The 22,282-nt window shown below is 43.0% G+C and overlaps 1 protein-coding gene across 1 annotated transcript in view; it reads right to left on the reverse strand.

Annotated features, from left to right (window-relative positions):
- Positions 1-13,063: 13,063 nt before the first annotated feature.
- Positions 13,064-22,282, reverse strand: part of LOC135093506 (tubulin alpha-1 chain-like) — a 41,143-nt gene continuing 31,924 nt past the window's right edge. Inside the window, exons 6-7 of the mRNA XM_063992799.1 lie at positions 22,157-22,282; positions 13,064-13,825 (exon numbers count right to left, since the gene is read on the reverse strand). The exon at positions 22,157-22,282 is cut by the window's right edge and continues 49 nt beyond it. Coding sequence (XP_063848869.1) covers positions 13,379-13,825; positions 22,157-22,282 — 573 coding nt within the window. The 3' untranslated portion in view covers positions 13,064-13,378. The remainder of the gene's footprint in view (positions 13,826-22,156) is intronic.

Below are 22,282 nucleotides of genomic sequence, written 5' to 3' on the forward strand. Positions count from 1 at the left end.
TACATGGCCATGTAAATAAAGGTTAAGCAATAAATACTGTAAACTTATCGTAGCGTCTTTTAGTGACCCTCTGAACTTAACATGGATAAGACATTTAGCGAAGAGATGCTGAATCTCTTCAGATATACTGCATGCATAATTATCGCAGGTTATACAAATTCCGGCAAAACACACCTCTGCAATAAAATTATAGAGAAATATTATTATTAGAAGTCATTAGCATGGAATCCGCCGGCGGTATTTTCATCAGACTGCATATAAATCGCTCAGTAAAACTATTATCGATTCGATTGCGATTCAACTCGCGGATCAAGTTGGCCGGCCTATTTACTTTGGGAGGGGTAAATCAATTACACTCTTACTGCATATCAGACAGAAATAAATAGCCGGTGATTATGCTCGGCGTCTTATTTGTGACGTGGCGGTCATCATGACGAGAGCGTTCACACCTCCCACTCGAGCGGAATATGACTTGCTTTTTACGCAAAGCTAAGGTGGGGGTTAGATGACATCCGGGTCTTTATTCCACCCTATTCAAGAAGAGGTGGCGGCCTATTTTCCGTTTTGAGCAGCTTTGCTAAAAGAGCAATTCCCTTTCTCATGTGCACTGTGGCACTCGAAGCGCTCCAAATGGGAAAAGGTTTGTTAACAGATGTTTTAGAGGGGAAACGACTTCGCGAATCATTAAGAAAGAGAGGCGTCGCTGCCGTGAAGGATGTGGGGGAAAGGATAGTTCGAGGTGGACGAGTAATGAAAAAGAGGAAAGTTGGAGTCGGAAAAAAAAAAAAAAGAAAACAGCCAACCAGGCAACTGAAAAGAAACGTGCTATAAAGCAGATATCTTCAATATTTAGCTTAGTCGCGAAGATGACTCATTATGGGCCGGATGTGCAGGGTGGGGGTGACCTCCACCCCCCCTGAGCAATTATTTGATGGCTGTGAGTGAGAATTTCCCGTGGGTGAATCGCGTGCATACCATCGAATCGTCAGTCACTGCGAGAGGAAAGTTGGACGTATTACTCGTTAATTTAGACGCTAATGCTAATAATCATGTGGGGATTAACGACCCTTACATTGAATTTAGACTGCCTGGCATTCCAGGACAATTTTTGGATCTATCAACGCTGTCTCTAGAATTGTAAGTTACCGTGGCGAAGGCGGACGGCGCGCCACTAGACGCCGACGATCACGTCGTCTTTAGTAATGGCTTGAATTATACGATGTTTAAGTCTTGCGCTTGTTATTTTAACGAACAGCTTGTGGAGTCATCCTCTTTGTTCAACTATCACGTCTTCATTAAAATTATTACAACAATCCCTCAGGATAAAATTGACTCTATCGGTCGCGTCGCCTTCTACCACCGCGATTATGATGGATCATAAGGCATAATCAATAAATTTGATGAATATTTCACGGGGGGTAATAAAAACGAGAAACAAATGATAAAAGATTGTAAAACACACAGCCTTTCGATGACTGCGCCTTTGTTTTCGGATATATCAAGTATGGACGCTTACCTGCTTGACTCTGTCGATGTGAGAATTCGATTAGATTGGCTAACAAAACATGTATTCTTAATTTACACCAGGACGCCAGCAGTTTCAAATTTAAGCTCGAGATGGCTAAGTTATGGGTTGACCGCGTCACGCAGCATCCGCTCGCCTTAGAATCGTTAAACAACTCCTTTACTCTAAATCCAATGCAATGCACTTTCAATAGGACACTCAATAAGAAGTATGTGTTAGCCGCCAATCAAACGTCTTTGATTGCCGAATTACCTTTCGCGCAAATCATACCTCAAAATTTGACCATGGCAATAGTTGATATGGACAGCTTACAAGGCGTAATTGATAAGAATGGTTTATATTTTCATCACGCCGATCTGTCACATGTACATATCACCGTGAACGGAGCGACAATTTATAACGTTCGCAGCTCTTTCCTGCATCACGCGTCAAAATTATTTTACACAACCCTTGAGTCACTAGGATTGGACACGTGTAATTCCCTAGCATTTGATGCTTTTAATAAAGGTGGGACAATAAGCATAACCGCGTCATCATGTTTTTTCGCCGACACTACTGGTGTCATAGAAATTGATCATTATCGTCACGTTCGCTGCAGTGTCCGCGCATAAGCCATCATTAATGCACGTGAAATACAACCCGGTCTAGCAGGCATCTTGGGCGATCGAGTTTATTTTTTAGGCTGTCACGACCAACGCCGTGTGACAGTGCTGATAAATCTTGCCAGAAAACAGGTGAAGCCATGCGTTTTCATCCTAAATACATTGAGTGACTTGAAGGCCATGGGCCATTGGATTACTGTTTATCTTAATTTTCAAAGTCAGACCATATGCTATTACGATAGCTATAACTTAAATCCTAAATACAATTCCGCCGTCTTACATCATTTTATGCAAACTTATCCACATATGAAAATTAGCACATTAAATTATCGACTTCAGGGGTTGAATTCCCTTGTGTGTGGCATTTATTGCATGTTCTTTTGCCTTCTACTGAGTTGGCATACACTAAAATGTGCAATGTGCATTATTCACACCACCTTCAAAAAGCATCAATATCTATATAATGACAGAAAAAAATTACTCGTATGGCTTACATAATATTTCATAAAATGCCGCATTGCATGCCTACGTTTTGCCCGGCCAGCAACCGAGCGAGATGTCATAACATCTGTAAAGCGGTAATAAGGTAGATGGGGGAAAAGGGGTGGGGTGTGGGAAAGGGGTCAATATGGGGTAATTGCTGACGGATAAGCGTCACTTCGCCATCGCCTCTCAACCCCGTCGGACGTCAAGGACTCATCTCCAAGAATGGAGCAAGCTGACAAGCATTTCCATTGCATACGCCATTGCCTTGCATGCCATCACGCACCTTCGCCATTGTAAATTACATTAACGTTCTTTTGCCAATGAATAAGAAGGGGAAGGGGAGAGAAAACAAATCTTTTCCATTGCTCTCATCGTTTTTTTTTTTTTTTGTCTGTTACAGAACGTATCTCTTTCCGCTTTGATATCTATCTGGGCGATGTTGGGGATAAGCGAAGCCGCGCTGACCATGAGGATGTCGATGGGGAGAGAATGTCGGAGCCTGCAAAGAAGAAATTGATCTTTAGCGATGACGACATGTCACCACTGCCAGCAAGCCTACCTCCTGACGTCCCATCAGGACAGGAGCCGCAGCCGCAGCGGCAGCCGCAGCAGCAGTCGCGGATGCTACCTCCGGAGTCGCTGATGCCACCGCCCGCCGAAACACAGCCGCGGCAGACAGATGAGTCGGCTGTAGGCGGCAATGAGGGTCAGGAGGTGAAGAAGAAGTCGCAGGAAAACAGAAAAAAAAAAAAAAATTATGCGCCCTGACACACCAGAGGATGTCAGCACACCAAAACTCCCCAATGCCCCACCCACTCCTTGTAAGAAGGTGATTCCTAGAGTTATTAAAACTACGCCCGTCATTGACAGCGATGACGATGATCTCTTCGCCTTCAATTCGCAAATGTTTTGAATGAATGAGATGTATTTGTCCTAATAAATCAATGAGCTGTATTTCCCCTAATAAAAATAAAATGTTCCATCGACTCTGCATAACCTTTCTAATAATGATAATAATAATAATAATAATGATAATAAGGTGACCATCCGTCATAAGTATTACGTCGGCGAAATCACCCACACCGCGGGTGGTCACTCGAGGATTCACTTGAGTGGAAGGGAGACCTCCACGGCAATGCCGCCAGAGACTCCCAAACCACGCATGTGATGACGACCCTGACGTCAAGCCGTCAGCGATCCCCGCCGCCTGCCTTGCCTGATGCGTTCAGTCCCCCTCCCTCCCCTTTCCCATTCAATTATTTCCCACCCACCATCATTGATTCATTTAGTCATTCCATAGCCGCCGAAGGATAAGGACACACGCCCTCACCTCTCCCGTCAGCGCAACTGTCTTAGGGTCTGCTACCATCCGCCTGTCATAGAAAGAACAGGTGGGGGAGGTGCAGAATATTTTGCAGGCATTGGTGAAGACCTTGTTGATTGATGTGCGAACTGTGATGAAAGAGACTCTTGCCAAGCCCTCTTTAAGGTGTGGCGAGCACGGGTACGCGTCTGATGAAAATCCTCCAAGCAGTGGACGTCACCACAATAGCGATAAAAGGCAGCACACTTTTGTTGAACAGTGGCTGTTCAATTCGCTTTCCACCATTGAAGAGGATGTTTAGAAACCAGAGGTCTTAGAGATGGACTGAATAGTAGCGGAGTGCAAGACGTCAGTAAAGTATGTTTCTGCCTCATCACAGTTTCCTATCTAATCTACTGAACCAGGCACGGGTGCTGAGTTCCTTGAATAGGTGCCAATCTCCCTTATCTAGCCGCCATTGGGGGAGAACGTGACTGTGGTGCAGAATCAGTTGACTCCAAAGAAATTGGGAAGTGATCGCTCCCATATAGGTCTGGTAAAACTTTTCAGTTAAAATCAAGAAAAGAATTAGAAAGAGAGATCTATTGTTGTAAAAGTACCGGTTTTACTGTGGAAATGGGTCACCTCTCCAGAGTTTAAAACCTCAAATCCTGAATCCTAAATAAAAGAAGCATTTAAAAGACCACGAGGGTTGACAGCATCATCATCCCACAAAGGATAGTGATCACTGGTGTCCCAATATAATAAGAGAAGGAAGAGCATTTAAAAGATTATCAAGCTCATTTCTCTTGATAGAAACACCGTGAAGCAGATACAGACTGCATAATAAATAAAAAAAATGATTTATTAAAACCTTAATAACAGCAACCTGCAGCGGCGTGTGAATCTGCAAGTGGATACAAGGAATATCATTGCAAATAAAGATAACAGTGTCACTGTGGTGAACTTGAACAGGAAATGGAGTGTAGAAAAAAAAAAAAAAACACGCTATGCAGGAGGACCAAAGTAAGTTGATTCTCTGAGCATTGTCTTTTGCAAATATAGACAGGAGCAAACCTAGAGATCAATACCCGGAGCTCCTCCCAGGAGGCACGGAGACCACGGTTATTCCACTGCAAAATCTTGAATATTAGTATTTTGAGGGGTGTTCAGGGAAGCCCCAGAGAGAAGCTTCCCTTTGCCTGCCTGACTAGGAAGCTTAATCGGCCTACGAGGCTTATCTGGTCCCACGCTACCTGTAGGCGTAGAAACGTAAGATTGAGTAACTGGTGTACTGGCACACAAGTCTCTGAAACTCCTGAAAAGATTGGAGGAGGAAGATTCCTCAACAGAAATGTATTGGAAGAGGACTTGAAAGACGGGCAGAGAAACCTTCCATGTCCATTTCGGATATGGAGGAATCACTTTGATATATAATGTCATCTGACGCTCCCAAAGAGATATTTCTAGGAGGAATGTCCGTCAAATCTAGGGACTCGGCAGATCCCTGGGAACGTTTTTTGTTGGGACTGAGGAGGAAGTGTGGGAGTATTGTTAGTATGTGTCTATGGAGGCTTAAAAGTCTTGGGAGTCGTTCGTGGGTGAGAGTCCATATTGCCATGGACTTCAGCAATATTAACTTTTGTACAGGGAGAATGTGATGTAACTGGTGAAGATGCAGTAGAGAGCTTTGCTGAAAAAGACTGGGGCGGCTTGGATGAAGATGCAGAGGTGGGCTTATCTGTGATAGCCTCCAAAACAGACAAAACTTGCTTTTGACAGAAACTGAACAAGCGACATTTTCACAAGGAGAGGAGGAAACAATTGATGGTTGAGGGAAGTGGGAAGGTGCTACAACTTTATTACTTGTGGTAGAAGTTGTTGAAGAACTAGAATGGAGGGAGGAGGCATATGTTTTTGCCCCACCATCCTTCTGTCTAAAAAATTCTTTTCAGGCACTACCTAGACTTATAAACTGGAGGATGTCCTGCTCAAGACAGTACGTCTTGCATTGTCAGGAACGTAGCGGGTGAGCCTCTCTACAGTAGAGGCAGTAGGGTTCTAATTCGCATTCAAGAGTATGGTGCAAGTCAAGGGTTGAGCAGTGACCGCACAGGGACGATTTTGACAGTTTTTCATCTCATGACCGAACTCATAACACCAGTAGCATTGTAAAGGACGGTCAACGAATGCCTCTACTGGAAAGAGGGCTGATCTTAACATGTTCAGGGAGAAAACCATAAAAAAAGTGACCATAATCATGTTATTTTTTCCTTTAATCTAGGCCACTCGTTGAACAATATCTGGACATAGCTGAAGGATGTCATCTTCTGGGAATTCATACAGGTCCTGGTTGTGATACGTCCTTTACAGTAATTGAATGTTCGTTGTGGCTTGATGGATTCGAAGATCCCATCAGAAGGGCAAGGCAGATAGAGGAGCATCATCGCCTGCATTAAACCTTTAGTTCTGATCAAGATCTCTTTACCATAATAATTAATATTATTTGTAGGGAGAACTCCAATCTCCCTTTCCAGATATTTAGCAGCATGGATAAAGTTACCTCGACCTTCCCTATAATATGCTACAAACCAGTAAGGTGTAGGTCAGTGGTGAGCTTCAGGGGCACGTTCCTCAGCATCATGAAAAACATTAGAACAGTAATCATTTGCGTTGTCAATTACATTGTTTGATCGAATGACCTCAACAATTAAGTTGTTGTCTCGAAGAAGCAGATAATTTACTGCCTCAAGGGCAAAAAAAATCCAATAAAAAAAAAAAGACCCACTGAAATGCCAGTCTCATAAAAGGGTCCAAAGCTGTAGTCAAAAATTGAAGGGTAAGTGTCTTGAAACCTCCCTCTTGAAGGAATTTAAGTCATAGGAAGCTGGAAATACACAAGCAGGCAGGGAGTTCCAGAATTTCCCAGAGAAAGGGATGAGTGATTGAGAATACTGGTTAACTCTTGCGTTAGAGAGGTGGACAGAATAGGGGTGAGAGAAAGAAGAAAGTCTTGTGCAGCATACACCATACATGGACGGATAAGGCCCTTGTACAGAGTTAGCAACTGGGGGGGGGGGTGAGAAAAACTGGCGGAGATGTTTCAGAACACCTAACTTCATAGAAGCCGTTTAAGCTAGAGATGAGATGTGAAGTTTCCAGTTCAGATTATAAGTAAAGGACAGACCGAGGATGTTCAGTGTAGAAGAGGGGGACAGTTGAGTGTCATTAAAGAAGAGGGGAGAGTTGTCTGGAAGGTTGTATCTAGTTGATAGATGGAGGAATTGAGTATTTGAGGCACTGAACAATACCAAGTTTGCTCTGCCGCAATCAGAAATAATAAAAAGATCAGAAGTCAAGCGTTCTGTGGCTTCCTTGCGTGAAAAGTTTACTTCCTGAAGGGTTGGACGTCTATGAAAAGACGTGAAAAAGTGCAGGGTGGTATCATTACCGTAGGAGTGGATAGGACAAGAAGTTTGGTTTAGAAGATCATTAAGAAGAGAGTGAGTGACAAGACAGAACCCTGTTAATAGATTTAGGAGAAGAACAGTGACCGTCTACCACAGCAGCAATAGAACGGTCAGAAAGGAAACATGAGATGAAGATACAGAGAGAAGGATAGAAGCCGTAGGAGGGTAGTTTGGAAATCAAAGCTTTATCCCAGATTCTATTAAAAGCTTTTGATATGTCCAAGGCAACAGCAAAAGTTTCACCAAAATCTCTCAAAAGAGGATGACCAAGACTCAGTAAGGAAAGCCAGAAGATCACCAGTAGAGCGGCCTTGACGGAACCCATACTGGCGATCAGATAGAAGGTTGTGAAGTGATAGATGTTTAAGAATCTTCCTGTTGAGGATAGATTAAAAAACTTTAGATAGGCAGGAAATTAAATCAATAGGACGGTAGTTTGAGGGACTAGAACGGTCACCCTTTTTAGGAACAGGCTGAATGTAGGCAAACTTCCAGCAAGAAGGAAAGGTAGATGTTGACAGACATAGCTAAAAGAATTTGAGTAGGCAAGGTGGAAGCACGTAGGCACAGTTTCAGAGAACAATAAGACAGACCCTATCAGGTTCATAAGCCTTCCGAGGGTTTAGGCCAGCGAGGGTATCGAAAACATCATTACGAAGAATTTTAATAGGTAGCATGAAGTAGTCAGAGAGTGGAGGAGAGGGAGGAACAAGCCCAGAATCGTCCAAGGTAGAGTTTTAGCAAACGTTTGAGCGAAGAGTTTAGCTTTAGAAATAGATGTGAAAGCAGTGGTGCCATCTGCTTGAAATAAAAGAGAGAAAAAAGTAGAAGCAAAGTTATTGGAGATATTTTTGGCTAGATGCCAGAAGTCACGAGGGGAGTTAGATCTTGCAAGGTTTTGACACTTTCTGTTAATAAAGGAGGTTTTGGCTAGTTGGAGAACAGACTTGGCATGGTTCCGGGCAGAAATATAAAGTGCATGAGATTCTGGTGATGGAAGGCTTAAATACCTTTTGTGAGCCACCTCTCTATCATGTATAGCACGAGAACAAGGTGTGTTAAACCAAGGTTTGGAAGGTTTAGGTCGAGAAAAAGAGTGAGGAATGTGCGCTTCCATGCCAGACACTATCACCTCTATTATGCGTTCAGCACACAAAGACGGGTCTCTGACACGGAAGCAGTAGTTATTCCAAGGAAAATCGGCAAAATACCTCCTCAGGTCCCCCCAACTAGCAGAGGAAAAACGCTAGAGGCACCTTCGCTTAGGGGGATCCTGAGGAGGGATCGGAGCGATAAGACAAGATACAGATACGAGATTGTGATCGGAGGAGCCCAATAGAAATGAGAGGGTGACAGCATAAGCAGAAGGATTAGAGGTCATGAAAAGGTCATGAATGTTGGGTTTATCTCCAAGACGGTCAGGAATACGAGTAGGGTGCTGCACTAATTGCTCTAGGTCGTGGAGGATAGCAAAGTTGAAGGCTAGTTCACCAGGATGGTCAGTGAAGGGAGAGGAAAGCCAAAGCTGGTGGTGAACATTGAAGTCTCCAAGAATGGAGATCTCTGCAAAAGGGAAGAGGGTCAGAATGTGCTCCACTTTGGAAGTTAAGTAGTCAAAGAATTTCTTATAGTCAGAGGAGTTAGGTGAGAGGTATACAGCACAGATACATTTAGTTTGAGAGTGACTCTGTAGTCGTAGCCAGATGGTGGAAAACTCGGAATATTCAAGAGCGTGGGCACGAAAACAGGTTAAATCATTGCACACATAAACGCAACATCCAGCTTTGGATCGAAAATGATGATAAAGTAGGAAGGAACAGAAAAGGGGCTACTGTCAGTTGCCTCAGACACCTGAGGAAAAGAAGATGAAGCTTAGAAGAGGAGAGGTGGTTTTCTACAGAATGAAAATTAGATCTTAGACCGCGAATGTTGCAGAAGTTAATGAAGAAAAAGTTGAGGGGGGTGTCAAGACACTTAGGGTCGTCGACAGAAAGGCAGTCCGACCTGGGGACATTTATGGTCCCCTCCCCAGATGGGGACTCCGAGGCTGGTGTAGGAGTCGCCATGATAATTTTGAAATTTTTGAGTGAAGGATGTATGTGTTATTAGGTGCTTGTAGTTTTGTGTGGGGAAAGAGAGTTGTCTTTAGAGGGCAGGCTGTGACTGCCCTCTAAAGATCATATCATATATATATATATATATATATATATATATATATATATATATATATATATATATATATATATATATATATATATATATATATATATATATATATATATATATATATATATATATATATATATATATATATATATATATATATATATATATACGAGTATATAGCTGTTTTTATACGTAAGAGGCTAGAGACTACCATAATCTCTGAAAATCTCTCACCACCACACTTATCACTCGTAGTTGAGATGTGGGCGCTGGAAGCAACGAATCCCGAGAGATATTGTAACTCGCTAAACCGAGAGTATTTGGAGATAATCATGCCACAACCAGGAAGAGGAGGATATTAGCTAGGCGTAGGAGGTAGAAAGAAACAACGTCATAGCTCCCGTGTTATTAAGTAGTGCCGATAAGAATCTCGACCAGTCACAACCTCCAGTCTCGGGCGGAACCATACCGACACCCAACCTCAGGACTCACAGAGGTTCCCTCAGCCTTTTCCTGGCCACGACACCCAAGCAGGCAGATATCCGCTCTCCTGCCCAATTCACCTGCTATTGCAACTCCCATAGGCAGACACAGTGTTGTCAAGGGTGGGACAGAGAGGTGGGTGGGAGTGGTGTCAAGGATGGGTCGCCCCCACAAGGAATTGTCAAGGACCGCCGAGCGACAAACAGGAACCGCCGAAGAATCGCAAGGGACTACGAGGGGAATGCCAGGAACACCCTACAGACTTGAAGGGAAACTGCATCAGCTACTCCTTCGCCCTCATCATCACCGGCGAGGCCAGGTGGTCACCAGTGGCCACTCACCCTACATCCCATCCTGCCTGAGAGGGACGCCATCGGCCACCCATCCACTCTCCACCGCTACCGATCAGATAAGGCTACTTAGGCAGGTAGTTCCACCTCATGGTATTTAACCAGATGTGGAAGTGGTAGACAGAAATCCTCCTTGGAATGGCGAACGTTAAGACTTCCATTTTGTGAGTAGTTAATTAAAGTAAAATATTTATGTATTTTTATCCTTCCACTCAAAACCAATAATTCATTCTTCTTTGCTTGGTCTGTTCCATTTTTCTTTTTTTTTTTCTTTTTTCTTAATTAAAATGTGACCAGGAATCGCCTCGTATTTTAGGCGACAGCTTTTTGGGATTTAGTTCAGTGTTATGTAATAATTGATTTTTGTTACAGCTTAATTTTAAATTCATTCTGTTGTGCTTTTTTTTTTTTTTTGGTGTTGTGCTTTTTGTGAAGTGTGTTTTTTACTTCTTTCCGCCTACCCTGCTGCTACTGAGGGACGTTCTTTTCTTTTTCTCTTTTGGATGCTGGCACTTTTGCCACAGCAACTAAGAATTTATAGTGATAGTGAACTCAGCATCATGGTGATTGGTGGTAGAAACTTGATAAATTTGATATACAAGAAGTGAAGACAGAGGAGAAGCTACTGTCTGTACGACAAGAGGAGCAAAGTAGAGTAGAAGAATTGAAGATTGAAGTGGACAGTCTGAGAGACTGTCAGCAGCATTTAATGCGCGAGTTAAACTTTCAACACCCAAAACTTTCAAGGACGAAATACCTACACGGGTGCCAATTTTGAATTTCCAAATACATTTTAAGGAAAATACAATTTACGAACGTTGAAAGGTTACTATGACAGAATTTTATCAATATAATTATTACGGAATGATAATTTACGCTTTCCAGGATATTAAAAAAATCTCAGTTCCCATATTATGATATCACTCCGCGTCTTCCTCTTGACACACCATATTTGTTTTTTTTTTTAAATCATACCTACCCTTCAAGCTTGATAATATAAAGTCCCCAGTGTTTAGCTAGCTTTCTTTGACTTCTCAGTGACCTATACATTATGTAGCATCTGCTAATATGTTTGAGTAATGCTAACATGCTCTAATAATCTCTAAATTTTAATTGTTGTACAGCTAAATATATTTAAACGTTGCGGCTGCTGTTACGGTAGCCTGTGCTATTGCGTGCCAGAAACAACTCTTTGGTGCCACGTTTGGCACGCGTGCCAGGGGTTGCCCACCCCTATAGACTTACTAGTTGATACTGGATGATGGTGATGGCAGCAGCAGCAGATGAGGTGGCCGTTGATTCTCCGACGATGTAGATAGGTAGCTTGGATTGCGTGGGTAGTGACTTATTATATAGTTTATGTGCGAGTAAAGGTTTATACACTGACACTGTCACTTTCTTCTTTTAATGATGAGATAACACAATATAGTACACGTGTGATTCCGAGAGACACTGATTAAGACAGACATGACGACTCTCTCTTTCTCTGATCTGGATTGTCTCTGTTCTTTGATGACTAACTATAACTACCCATATAAGGATCACAGTCGGCAAGAGCTGACCAATGGGAAGATGAAGGTATGGCTAATCAGATGCCTGGAATTGGGATAAAGAAACCAATGACAGATATCGTTATTATAGCCAATCACCTTTCGAGCGGTGTTTTCCTTAAGGACTAGCTGAGAGTTGCGAGGAAGGTGCGATATTCCGCAGAGAGGGGGAGAGAAAGGAAGATTTTAAAAATAGATCAGACTCACCACGGGGAGACACAATGAGCACGTGGAACAATGAATAATAATAATAATAATAATAATAATATATATATATATATATATATATATATATATATATATATATATATATATATATATATATATATATATATATATATATATATATATATATATATATATATATATATATATATATATATATATATATATATATATATATATATATATATATATATATATATATATATATATATATATATATATATATATATATATATATATATATATATATATATATATATATATATATATATATATATATATATATATATATATATATATATATATATATATATATATATATATATATATATATATATACACAATAATAATAGTAGTAATGATGATACTAGTGATACAATCATCATCATCATCATCATCATCTCAGGATCATCATTATCATTATCAAAATCATCAATTATCTGCATAATCATCATCATCACCGTCATCATCATTTTCATCATTACCTTCGTTATCATTATCATCATCATCATCATCATCATCATCGTCATTATCATCGTCATCATTATCGTCATTATCATCATCATCATCATCATCATCATCACCATCATCATCACCATCATCATCACCATCATCATCGTCATAATTATCATCATCATCATCATCATCATCACTGTCATCATCATCGACATTATCGTCACATTATTACTACCTTCGCAATGTAACTCGTTAGTCGTTTTTTTTTACAGATTGTTGCTTCATATCATAGTTTTGTAAGCTTTTTTTCTAACTTGTTTTATTTTGTTACTTATTTAGCTTCGTTATTCTACTGAAATTATTTTTGTTATGGCCCATCTGATCTCTCTGTTCTGGTGCCAAACAGAACAAAAATATTACATATGAAGGTTAGAATAAAAATCTAGCTTGTAATCTATAATATCATGATGTATTTTACTCTTGTACATGCCTCGACCTTGAAGGAGCAGACAGAGCATGAACAGCAATGACAGACACACACACACACTAACAATAATTCTTGGAGTTGTATTGGCAAGAGCAGTCAAGTCACACCCTAGGCGCCGTGAACAGTGCTTACTGGACGTCGTTATAACACCAACATCAGCATTATTGATATTAAAAGCAGGTGAGGCGGGTGGCTGGGTGAATGGCAAGGTAAGGCAAGGGTAATTTTTTCAGTGTGGTCGCATCACAGAGGAGGTTTCACGGCTCGTCCGCTCTCTAGTACTCGTTATCGTCTACTTCCTCCTCTGCTGAGTCCATCCCAACCTCTTCGTAGTCCTTCTCGAGAGCGGCCAAGTCTTCGCGCGCCTCTGTGAACTCTCCCTCCTCCATGCCCTCACCTACATACCAGTGCACGAAGGCACGTTTGGCGTACATTAAGTCAAACTTATGGTCGAGGCGAGCCCAGGCCTCAGCAATGGCTGTGGTGTTGGACAGCATGCACACGGCGCGGGACACCTTGGCCAGGTCACCACCTGGCACGGACGTGGGAGGCTGATAGTTGATGCCCACTTTGAAACCCGTGGGACACCAGTCCACGAACTGAATGGTTCGTTTTGTCTTGATAGAGGCGATGGCGGCGTTCACGTCTTTGGGCACCACGTCGCCGCGGAAGAGCAAACAGCAGGCCATGTACTTGCCGTGGCGTGGGTCGCATTTCACCATCTGCGGGAGGAGTGATGGCACGACACGTTAACTGCAGCGGTCAGTTGTAGCCTCCGTACAACTGCACGGAGTCTGTAAAGTAGGCTTTTATATAAGGAAGTTAGGGGTTGGGGAGAGAAAGGTAAAGTGAGGCCAAGCATAAACTAAAGAAGAGGGTAGTCCACTTTGCTTTAGTAAATATATAGTTAAACGTGTGGGTGTGTGTGTGTGTGTGTTACACTGAATTAGTCATCAGTAATTTCACGGAATCCTTAAAGTTTCAAGATCACGAAATCAGTTTTCTTTGGGAACCTCATGCCATCCTTAAAATTATTGAAGATTTCAGGAAGTGTACATGAAAATAGTACTTTTGTCTATATTGTCGTCTTGGCTGACGTCAGTTTATTTGTAAAGACTCCGTGCATGTTCAGTCAATGACAGTTAGGTCTTAAATGACAGTTAGGTTAAATCACAGCGATTTTAATGGCAGGAATAGGACGACTAGTCGCAGCAGCTGTTCACCTGAGGCGATTTTAATCATACGACTAAGAAAATCCAGCCACTACGAGTGAATACCTCCACTTCAGCAAGTAGCCCACATGAATTGTTTTTGCCGAGGCGGTGTTTGCTGTTTGACATAGACTGTCAGTGGTCATAGTCCTGTCTCACTCCATCCCAAGCCACCCCAGTCGGAGTTAAGAATGAATTAGGATGGATAAAGTGGCTGAAAGACACCCAGGTTTTATCAAATGCTCAAAAGCGACGAAAACAGTTGTTGCCCGGAAGGTCGCCAATGAGGGAGAGCACCAGCAATGTCGATATAAAGTCGTGTAGCAGGTCGATGAGTGGTCGCCAGGCATGATGGCATAAACATGCGTGAGATATACAACTGCCATCCGTTAAAGGTATGACTGCCAGGGCGACGCAAACATGGGCGAAAGACGACAAACATAGGAAACAAATGTAAGTGTTACCTGATCAAGGATCGCTAACAAAGGCGACGTGTCATAGGCTCTGAGATCGCCAGCCAGGGTGACGTAAGCATGGGCCATAGTAGGCAATGGCAACCAGCCAGGTCGACGTAAGCTGGGTGACATAACCCAGAGTCGCCCGCGAGTTCCGGATAGCTCTCTCTTAGAGGATGAGGCCATGCACTATGATCCAAAAGATCCAGGTGGCAAAGCGGGGAGCAAGGAGAGTGACAGTGTACAGAGGCGACAGCCGGAAGAAGCTGAAAACGACCGGGAGCTCCAGAGGTGGGGCGCCTTTTCAACCGAGAGCACAAGGTGCACTGTGCACAGTCCGAAGACCCAAAGGACTAAGGTGGGGCAGAGGGAGGAAAGAACCTGCAAAGGGGAGAAAAAAAAAGAAAAAAAACAAGAACCTAAAGAGGGGCTCCTCCACCAGTGTCAAATAGAAAAGTTTTTTTTTTTTTTTTTTTTTTTATGTAGGAAGGATACTGGCCAAGGGCAACAAAAATCTAATAAAAAAAAAATGCCCACTGAAATGCCAGTCCCTAAAAGGGTCAAAGCAGTGGTCAAAAATTGGTGGATAAGTGTCTTGAAACCTCCCTCTTGAAGGAATTCAAGTCATAGGAAGGTGGAAATACAGAAGCAGGCAAGGAGTTCCAGAGTTTACCAGAGAAAGGGATGAATGATTGAGAATACTGGTTAACTCTTGCGTTAGAGAGGTGGACAGAATAGGAGTGAGAGAAAGAAGAAAGTCTTGTGCAGCGAGGCCGCGGAAGGAGGGGAGGCATGCAGTTAGCAAGATCAGAAGAGCAGTTAGCATGAAAATAGCGGTAGAAGACAGCTAGAGATGCAACATTGCGGCGGTAAGAGAGAGGCTGAAGACAGTCAGTTAGAGGAGAGGAGTTGATGAGACGAAAAGCTTTTGATTCCACCCTGTCTAGAACAGCAGTATGAGTGGAACCCCCCCAGACATGTGAAGCATACTCCATACATGGACGGATAAGGCCCTTGTACAGAGTTAGCAGCTGGGGGGGTGAGAAAAACTGGCGGAGACGTCTCAGAACACCTAACTTCATAGAAGCTGTTTTAGCTAGAGATGAGATGTGAAGTTTCCAGTTCAGATTATAAGTAAAGGACAGACCGAGGATGTTCAGTGTAGAAGAGGGGGACAGTTGAGTGTCATTGAAGAAGAGGGGATAGTTGTCTGGAAGATTGTGTCGAGTTGATAGATGGAGGAATTGAGTTTTTGAGGCATTGAACAATACCAAGTTTGCTCTGCCCCAATCAGAAATTTTAGAAAGATCAGAAGTCAGGCGTTCTGTGGCTTCCCTGCGTGATATGTTTACCTCCTGAAGGGTTGGACGTCTATGAAAAGACGTGGAAAAGTGCAGGGTGGTATCATCTGCATAGGAGTGGATAGGACAAGAAGTTTGGTTTAGAAGATCATTAATGAATAATAAGAAGAGAGTGGGTGACAGGACAGAACCCTGAGGAACACCACTGTTAATAGATTTAGGAGAAGAACAGTGACCGTCTACCACAGCAGCAATAGAACGGTCAGAAAGGAAACTTGAGATGAAGTTACAGAGAGAAGGATAGAAACCGTAGGAGGGTAGTTTGGAAATCAAAGCTTTGTGCCAGACTCTATCAAAGGCTTTTGATATGTCCAAGGCAACAGCAAAAGTTTCACCAAAGTCTCTAAAAGAGGATGACCAAGACTCAGTAAGGAAAGCCAGAAGATCACCAGTAGAGCGGCCTTGACGGAACCCATACTGGCGATCAGATAGAAGGTTGTGAAGTGATAGATGTTTAAGAATCTTCCTGTTGAGGATAGATTCAAAAACTTTAGATAAGCAGGAAATTAAAGCAATAGGACGGTAGTTTGAGGGATTAGAGCGGTCACCCTTTTTAGGAACAGGTTGAATGTAGGCAAACTTCCAGCAAGAAGGAAAGGTAGATGTTGACAGACATAGCTGAAAGAGTTTGACTAGGCAAGGTGCAAGCACGGAGGCACAGTTTCGGAGAACAATAGGAGGGACCCCATCAGGTCCATAAGCCTTCTGAGGGTTTAGGCCAGCGAGGGCATGGAAAACATCATTACGAAGAATTTTAATACGAGGCATGAAGTAGTCAGAGGGTGGAGGAGAGGGAGGAACAAGCCCAGAATCGTCCAAGGTAGAGTTTTTAGCAAAGGTTTGAGCAAAGAGTTCAGCTTTAGAGATAGATGTGATAGCAGTGGTGCCATCTGGTTGAAGTAGAGGAGGGAAAGAAGAAGAAGCAAAGTTATTGGAGATATTTTTGGCTAGATGCCAGAAATCACGAGGGGAGTTAGATCTTGAAAGGTTTTGACATTTTCTGTTAATGAAGGAGTTTTTGGCTAGTTGGAGAACAGACTTGGCATGGTTCCGGGCAGAAATATAAAGTGCATGAGATTCTGGTGAAGGAAGGCTTAAGTACCTTTTGTGGGCCACCTCTCTATCATGTATAGCACGAGAACAAGCTGTGTTAAACCAAGGTTTAGAAGGTTTAGGACGAGAAAAAGAGTGAGGAATGTACGCCTCTATGCCAGACACTATCACCTCTGTTATGCGCTCAGCACACAAAGACGGGTCTCTGACACGGAAGCAGTAGTCATTCCAAGGAAAATCAGCAAAATACCGCCTCAGGTCCCCCCAACTAGCAGAGGCAAAACGCCAGAGGCACCTTCGCTTAGGGGGATCCTGAGGAGGGATTGGAGTGATAGGACAAGATAAAGATATGAGATTGTGATCGGAGGAGCCCAACGGAGAAGAAAGGGTGACAGCATAAGCAGAAGGATTAGAGGTCAGGAAAAGGTCAAGAATGTTGGGCGTATCTCCAAGACGGTCAGGAATACGAGTAGGGTGTTGCACCAATTGCTCTAGGTCATGGAGGATAGCAAAGTTGTAGGCTAGTTCACCAGGATGGTCAGTGAAGGGAGAGGAAAGCCAAAGCTGGTGGTGAACATTGAAGTCTCCAAGAATGGAGATCTCTGCAAAAGGGAAGAGGGTCAGAATGTGCTCCACTTTGGAAGTTAAGTAGTCAAAGAATTTCTTATAGTCAGAGGAGTTAGGAGAGAGGTATACAGCACTGATAAATTTAGTATGAGAATGACTCTGTAGTCGTAGCCAGATGGTGGAAAACTCGGAAGATTCAAGAGCGTGGGCACGAGAGCAGGTTAAGTCATTGCGCACATAAACGCAGCATCCAGCTTTGGATCGAAAATGAGGATAGAGAAAGTAGGAGGGAACAGAAAAGGGGCTACTGTCAGTTGCCTCAGACACCTGAGTTTCAGTGAGGAAAAGAAGATGAGGTTTAGAAGAGGAGAGGTGGTGTTCTACAGATTGAAAATTAGATCTAAGACCGCGAATGTTGCAGAAGTTAATGAAGAAAAAGTTGAGGGGGGTGTCAAGACACTTAGGGTCGTCGACGGAAAGGCAGTCCGACCTGGGGACATTTATGGTCCCCTCCCCAGATGGGGACTCCGAGGCTGGTGTAGGAGTCGCCATGATTTTAAAATTTTTTGAGTGAAGGGTGTGTGTGTTATTAGGTGCTTGTAGTTTTGTGTGGAGGAAGAGAGTTGTCTTTAGAGGGCAGGCTGTGACTACCCCCTTGTGTTGTGAGACACAAAGGGAAACGTTCAGTGAGGTCACAGCTGGGTTTAATGATAAGTTCACAGCACCCCCTGAACAGTGCTTTAGACCTCACTGGGAGTAATTATCGTTTCGGCAGGTGTCTACTGCCTCCTCCAGGCGAAAACCACCATTCCCCGCTAACACACACACACACACACACACACACACACACACACACACACACACACACACATATATATATATATATATATATATATATATATATATATATATATATATATATATATATATATATATATATATATATATATATATATATATATATATATATATATATATGAATACACACACACACACAACGTTCACCACCAGCGATGTTTACCACCAGCTTTGGCTTTCTTCTCCCTTCACTGACCATCCGGGTGAACTAGCCTTCAACTTTGCTATGCTCCACGATCTAGAGCAATTGGTGCAACACCCTATTCGTATTCCTGACCGTCTTGGAGATACACACAACATTCTTGACCTTTTTTTCTAATCTTTAATCATTCTGCTTATGCTTTTGCACAGGAGGAGGCAGTAGAAACCTGCCAAACAATAATTACTTCCAGTGAGGTCTAAAGCACTGTTCAGGGGGTGCTGTGAACTTATCATTAAACCCAGCTGTGACCTCACTGAACGTTTCCCTTTGTGTCTCACAACACAAGGGACAGTCACAGCCTGCCCTCTAAAGACAACTCTCTTCCTCCACACAAAACTACAAGCACCTAATAACACACACACCCTTCACTCAGAAATTTCAAAATCATCATGGCGACTCCTACACCAGCCTCAGAGTCCCCATCTGGGGAGGGGACCATAAATGTCCCCAGGTCGGACTGCCTTTCTGTGTCTTGGCACCCCCCACAACTTTTTCTTCATTAACTTCTGCAACATTTGTAGAAACACCACCCCTCCTCTTCTAAACCTCATCCTCTTTTCCTTACTGAAACTCAGGTATCTGAGGCAACTGACAGTAGTCCCTTTTCTGTTCCCTCCAACTTTTTCTATCCTCATTTTCGATCCAAAGTTGGATATTGCGTTTATGTGCGCAATGACTTAACCTGCTCTCGTGCCCACGCTCTTGAATCTTCCGAGTTTTCCACCATCTGGCTATGACTACAGAGTCACTCTCAAACTAAATTTATCTGTGCTGTATACCTTTCACCTAACTCCTCTGACTATAAGAAATTCTTTGACTACTTAACTTCCAAAGTGGAGCATATTCTGACTCTCTTCCCTTTTGCAGAGATTTCCATTCTTGGAGACTTCAATGTTCACCACCAGCTTTGGCTTTCCTCTCCCTTCACTGACCATCCTGGTGAACTAGCCTTCAACTTTGCTATCCTCCACGACCTAGAGCAATTGCTGCAACACCCTACTCGTATTACTGACCGTCTTGGAGATACGCCCAACATTGTTGACCTTTTCCTGACCTCTAATCCTTCTGCTTATGCTGTCACCCTTTCATTTCTATTGGGCTCCTCCGATCACAATCTCATATCTGTATCTTGTCCTATCGCTCCGATCCCTCCTCAGGATCCCCCTAAGCGAACGTGCCTGTGGCGTTTTGCCTCTGTTAGTTGGAGGGACCTGAGGAGATATTTTGCTGATTTTCCTTGGAATGACTACTGCTTCCGTGTCAGAGACCCGTCTTTGTGTGCTGAGCGCATAACAGAGGTGATAGTGTCTGGCATGGAGGCGTACATTCCTCACTCTTTTTCTCGTCCTAAACCTTCTAAACCTTGGTTTAACACAGCTTGTTCTCGTGCTATACATGATAGAGAGGTGGCCCACAAAAGGTACTTAAGCCTTCAATCACCAGAATTTATATTTCTGCCCGGAACCATGCCAAGTCTGTTCTCCAACTAGCCAAAACCTCCTTCAGTAATAGAAAGTGTCAAAACCTTTCAAGATCTAACTCCCCTCGTGACTTCTGGCATCTAGCCAAAAATATTTCCACTAACTTTCCTTCTTCTCCTTTCCCTCCTTTATTTCAATCAGATGGCACCACTGCTATCACATCTATTTCTAAAGCTGAACTCTTCGCTCAAACCTTTCCTAAAAACACTATCTTGGACGATTCTGGGCTTGTTCCTCCCTCTCCTCCACCCTCAGATTACTACATGCTACCTATTAAAATTCTTCGCAATGATGTTTTCCATGCCCTCGCTGGCCTAAAGCCTCGGAAGGCTTATGGACCTGATGGGGTCCCTCCTATTGTTCTCTGAAACTGTGCCTCCATGCTTGCACCTTGCCTAGTCAAACTCTTTCAGCTCTGTCTGTCAACATCTACCTCTCCTTGCTGGAAGTTTGCCTACATTCAGCCTGTTCCTAAAAAGGGTGACCGTTTTAATCCCTCAAACTACCGTCCTATTGCTTTAATTTCCTGCCTATCTAAAGTTTTTGAATCTATGCTCAACAGTAAGATTCTTAAACATCTATCACTTCACAACCTTCTATCTGATCGCCGGTATGGGGTCCGTCAAGACCGCTCTACTGGTGATCTGGCTTTCCTTACTGAATCTTGGTCATTCTCTTTTAGAGATTTTGGTGAAATTTTTGCTGTTGTCTTGGACATATGAAAAGCTTTTGATAGAATCTGGCACAAAACTTTGATTTCTATACTACCCTTCTAAAGCTTCTATCCTTCTCTCTGTAACTTCATCTCAAGTTTCCTTTCTGACAGTTCTATTGCTGCTGTGGTAGACGGTCATTGTTCTCCTGAATCTATTAACAGTGGTGTTCCTTTGGGTTCTGTCCTGTCACCTACTCTCTTTCTGTTATTCATGAATGATCCTCTAAACCAAACTTCTTGTCCTATCCACTCCTACGCTGATGATACCACCCTGCACTTTTCCACTTCTTTTCGTAGACGTCCAACCCTTCAGGAAGTAAACAGTTCATGCAGGGAAGCCACAGAACGCCTGGCTTGTGATCTCTCTAAAATTTCTCATTGGATCAGAGCTAACTTAGTAGTATTCAGTGCCTCAAAAACTCAATTCTTTCCTCTGTCAACTCGACCCAACCTTCCAGACTGCTATCCCCTCTTCTTTAATGACACTCAACTGACCCCTCTTCTACACTGAACATCTTTGGTCTGTCCTTTACTTATATCCTAAATTGGAAACTTCACATCTCATCTCTAGCTAAAACAGTTTCCATGAAGTTAGGTGTTTTGAGACGTCTCCGTCAGTTTTTCTCATACTTCCAACTGTAACTCTGTACAGGGGCCTTATCAGTTCATGTATGGAGTATGGTTTACATGTCTGGGGGGGGTTGGGAGTGGGTTCACTCATATCGCTCTACTAGACAAGGTGGAATCAGATGCTTTTCGACTCATCAGTTTCTCTCATCTAAGTGACTGCCTTCAGCCTCTTTCTTATTGTCGCAATGATGCATCTCTTGCTATCTTCTACTGCTATTTTCATGCTAACTGTTTTTCTGATATTGCTAACTGCATGTCTCCCCTCCTCCCGCGGCCTCGTTGCATAAGACTTTCTTCTTTCTCTCACCCCCTACTCTGACCACCTCTCTTCAAGTGGGAAGTTTCAAGACACCTATCCTTCAATTTTTGACTACCACTTCGGAGCCTTTTCGGCGACCGCCATCTCAGTGGGTCTTTTTTTGTCTTTTTTTTTTATTGGATTTTGTTGCCTTTGGCTGGTGTCCATCCTACATAAAACACACACACACACACACACACACACACACACACACACACAAACCTGATTGGCAGGCTCAAAGCACGCGTTTGTGATTTCGGCGACAGAGAGTTGTTCGTGGTAGGCTTTTTCGGCGGAGATGACCGGCGCATAGGTCACCAGCGGGAAGTGGATGCGTGGGTACGGCAC

The sequence above is a fragment of the Scylla paramamosain genome, chromosome 43, assembly GCF_035594125.1.
Source record: "Scylla paramamosain isolate STU-SP2022 chromosome 43, ASM3559412v1, whole genome shotgun sequence".
Taxonomy (NCBI): domain Eukaryota; kingdom Metazoa; phylum Arthropoda; class Malacostraca; order Decapoda; family Portunidae; genus Scylla; species Scylla paramamosain.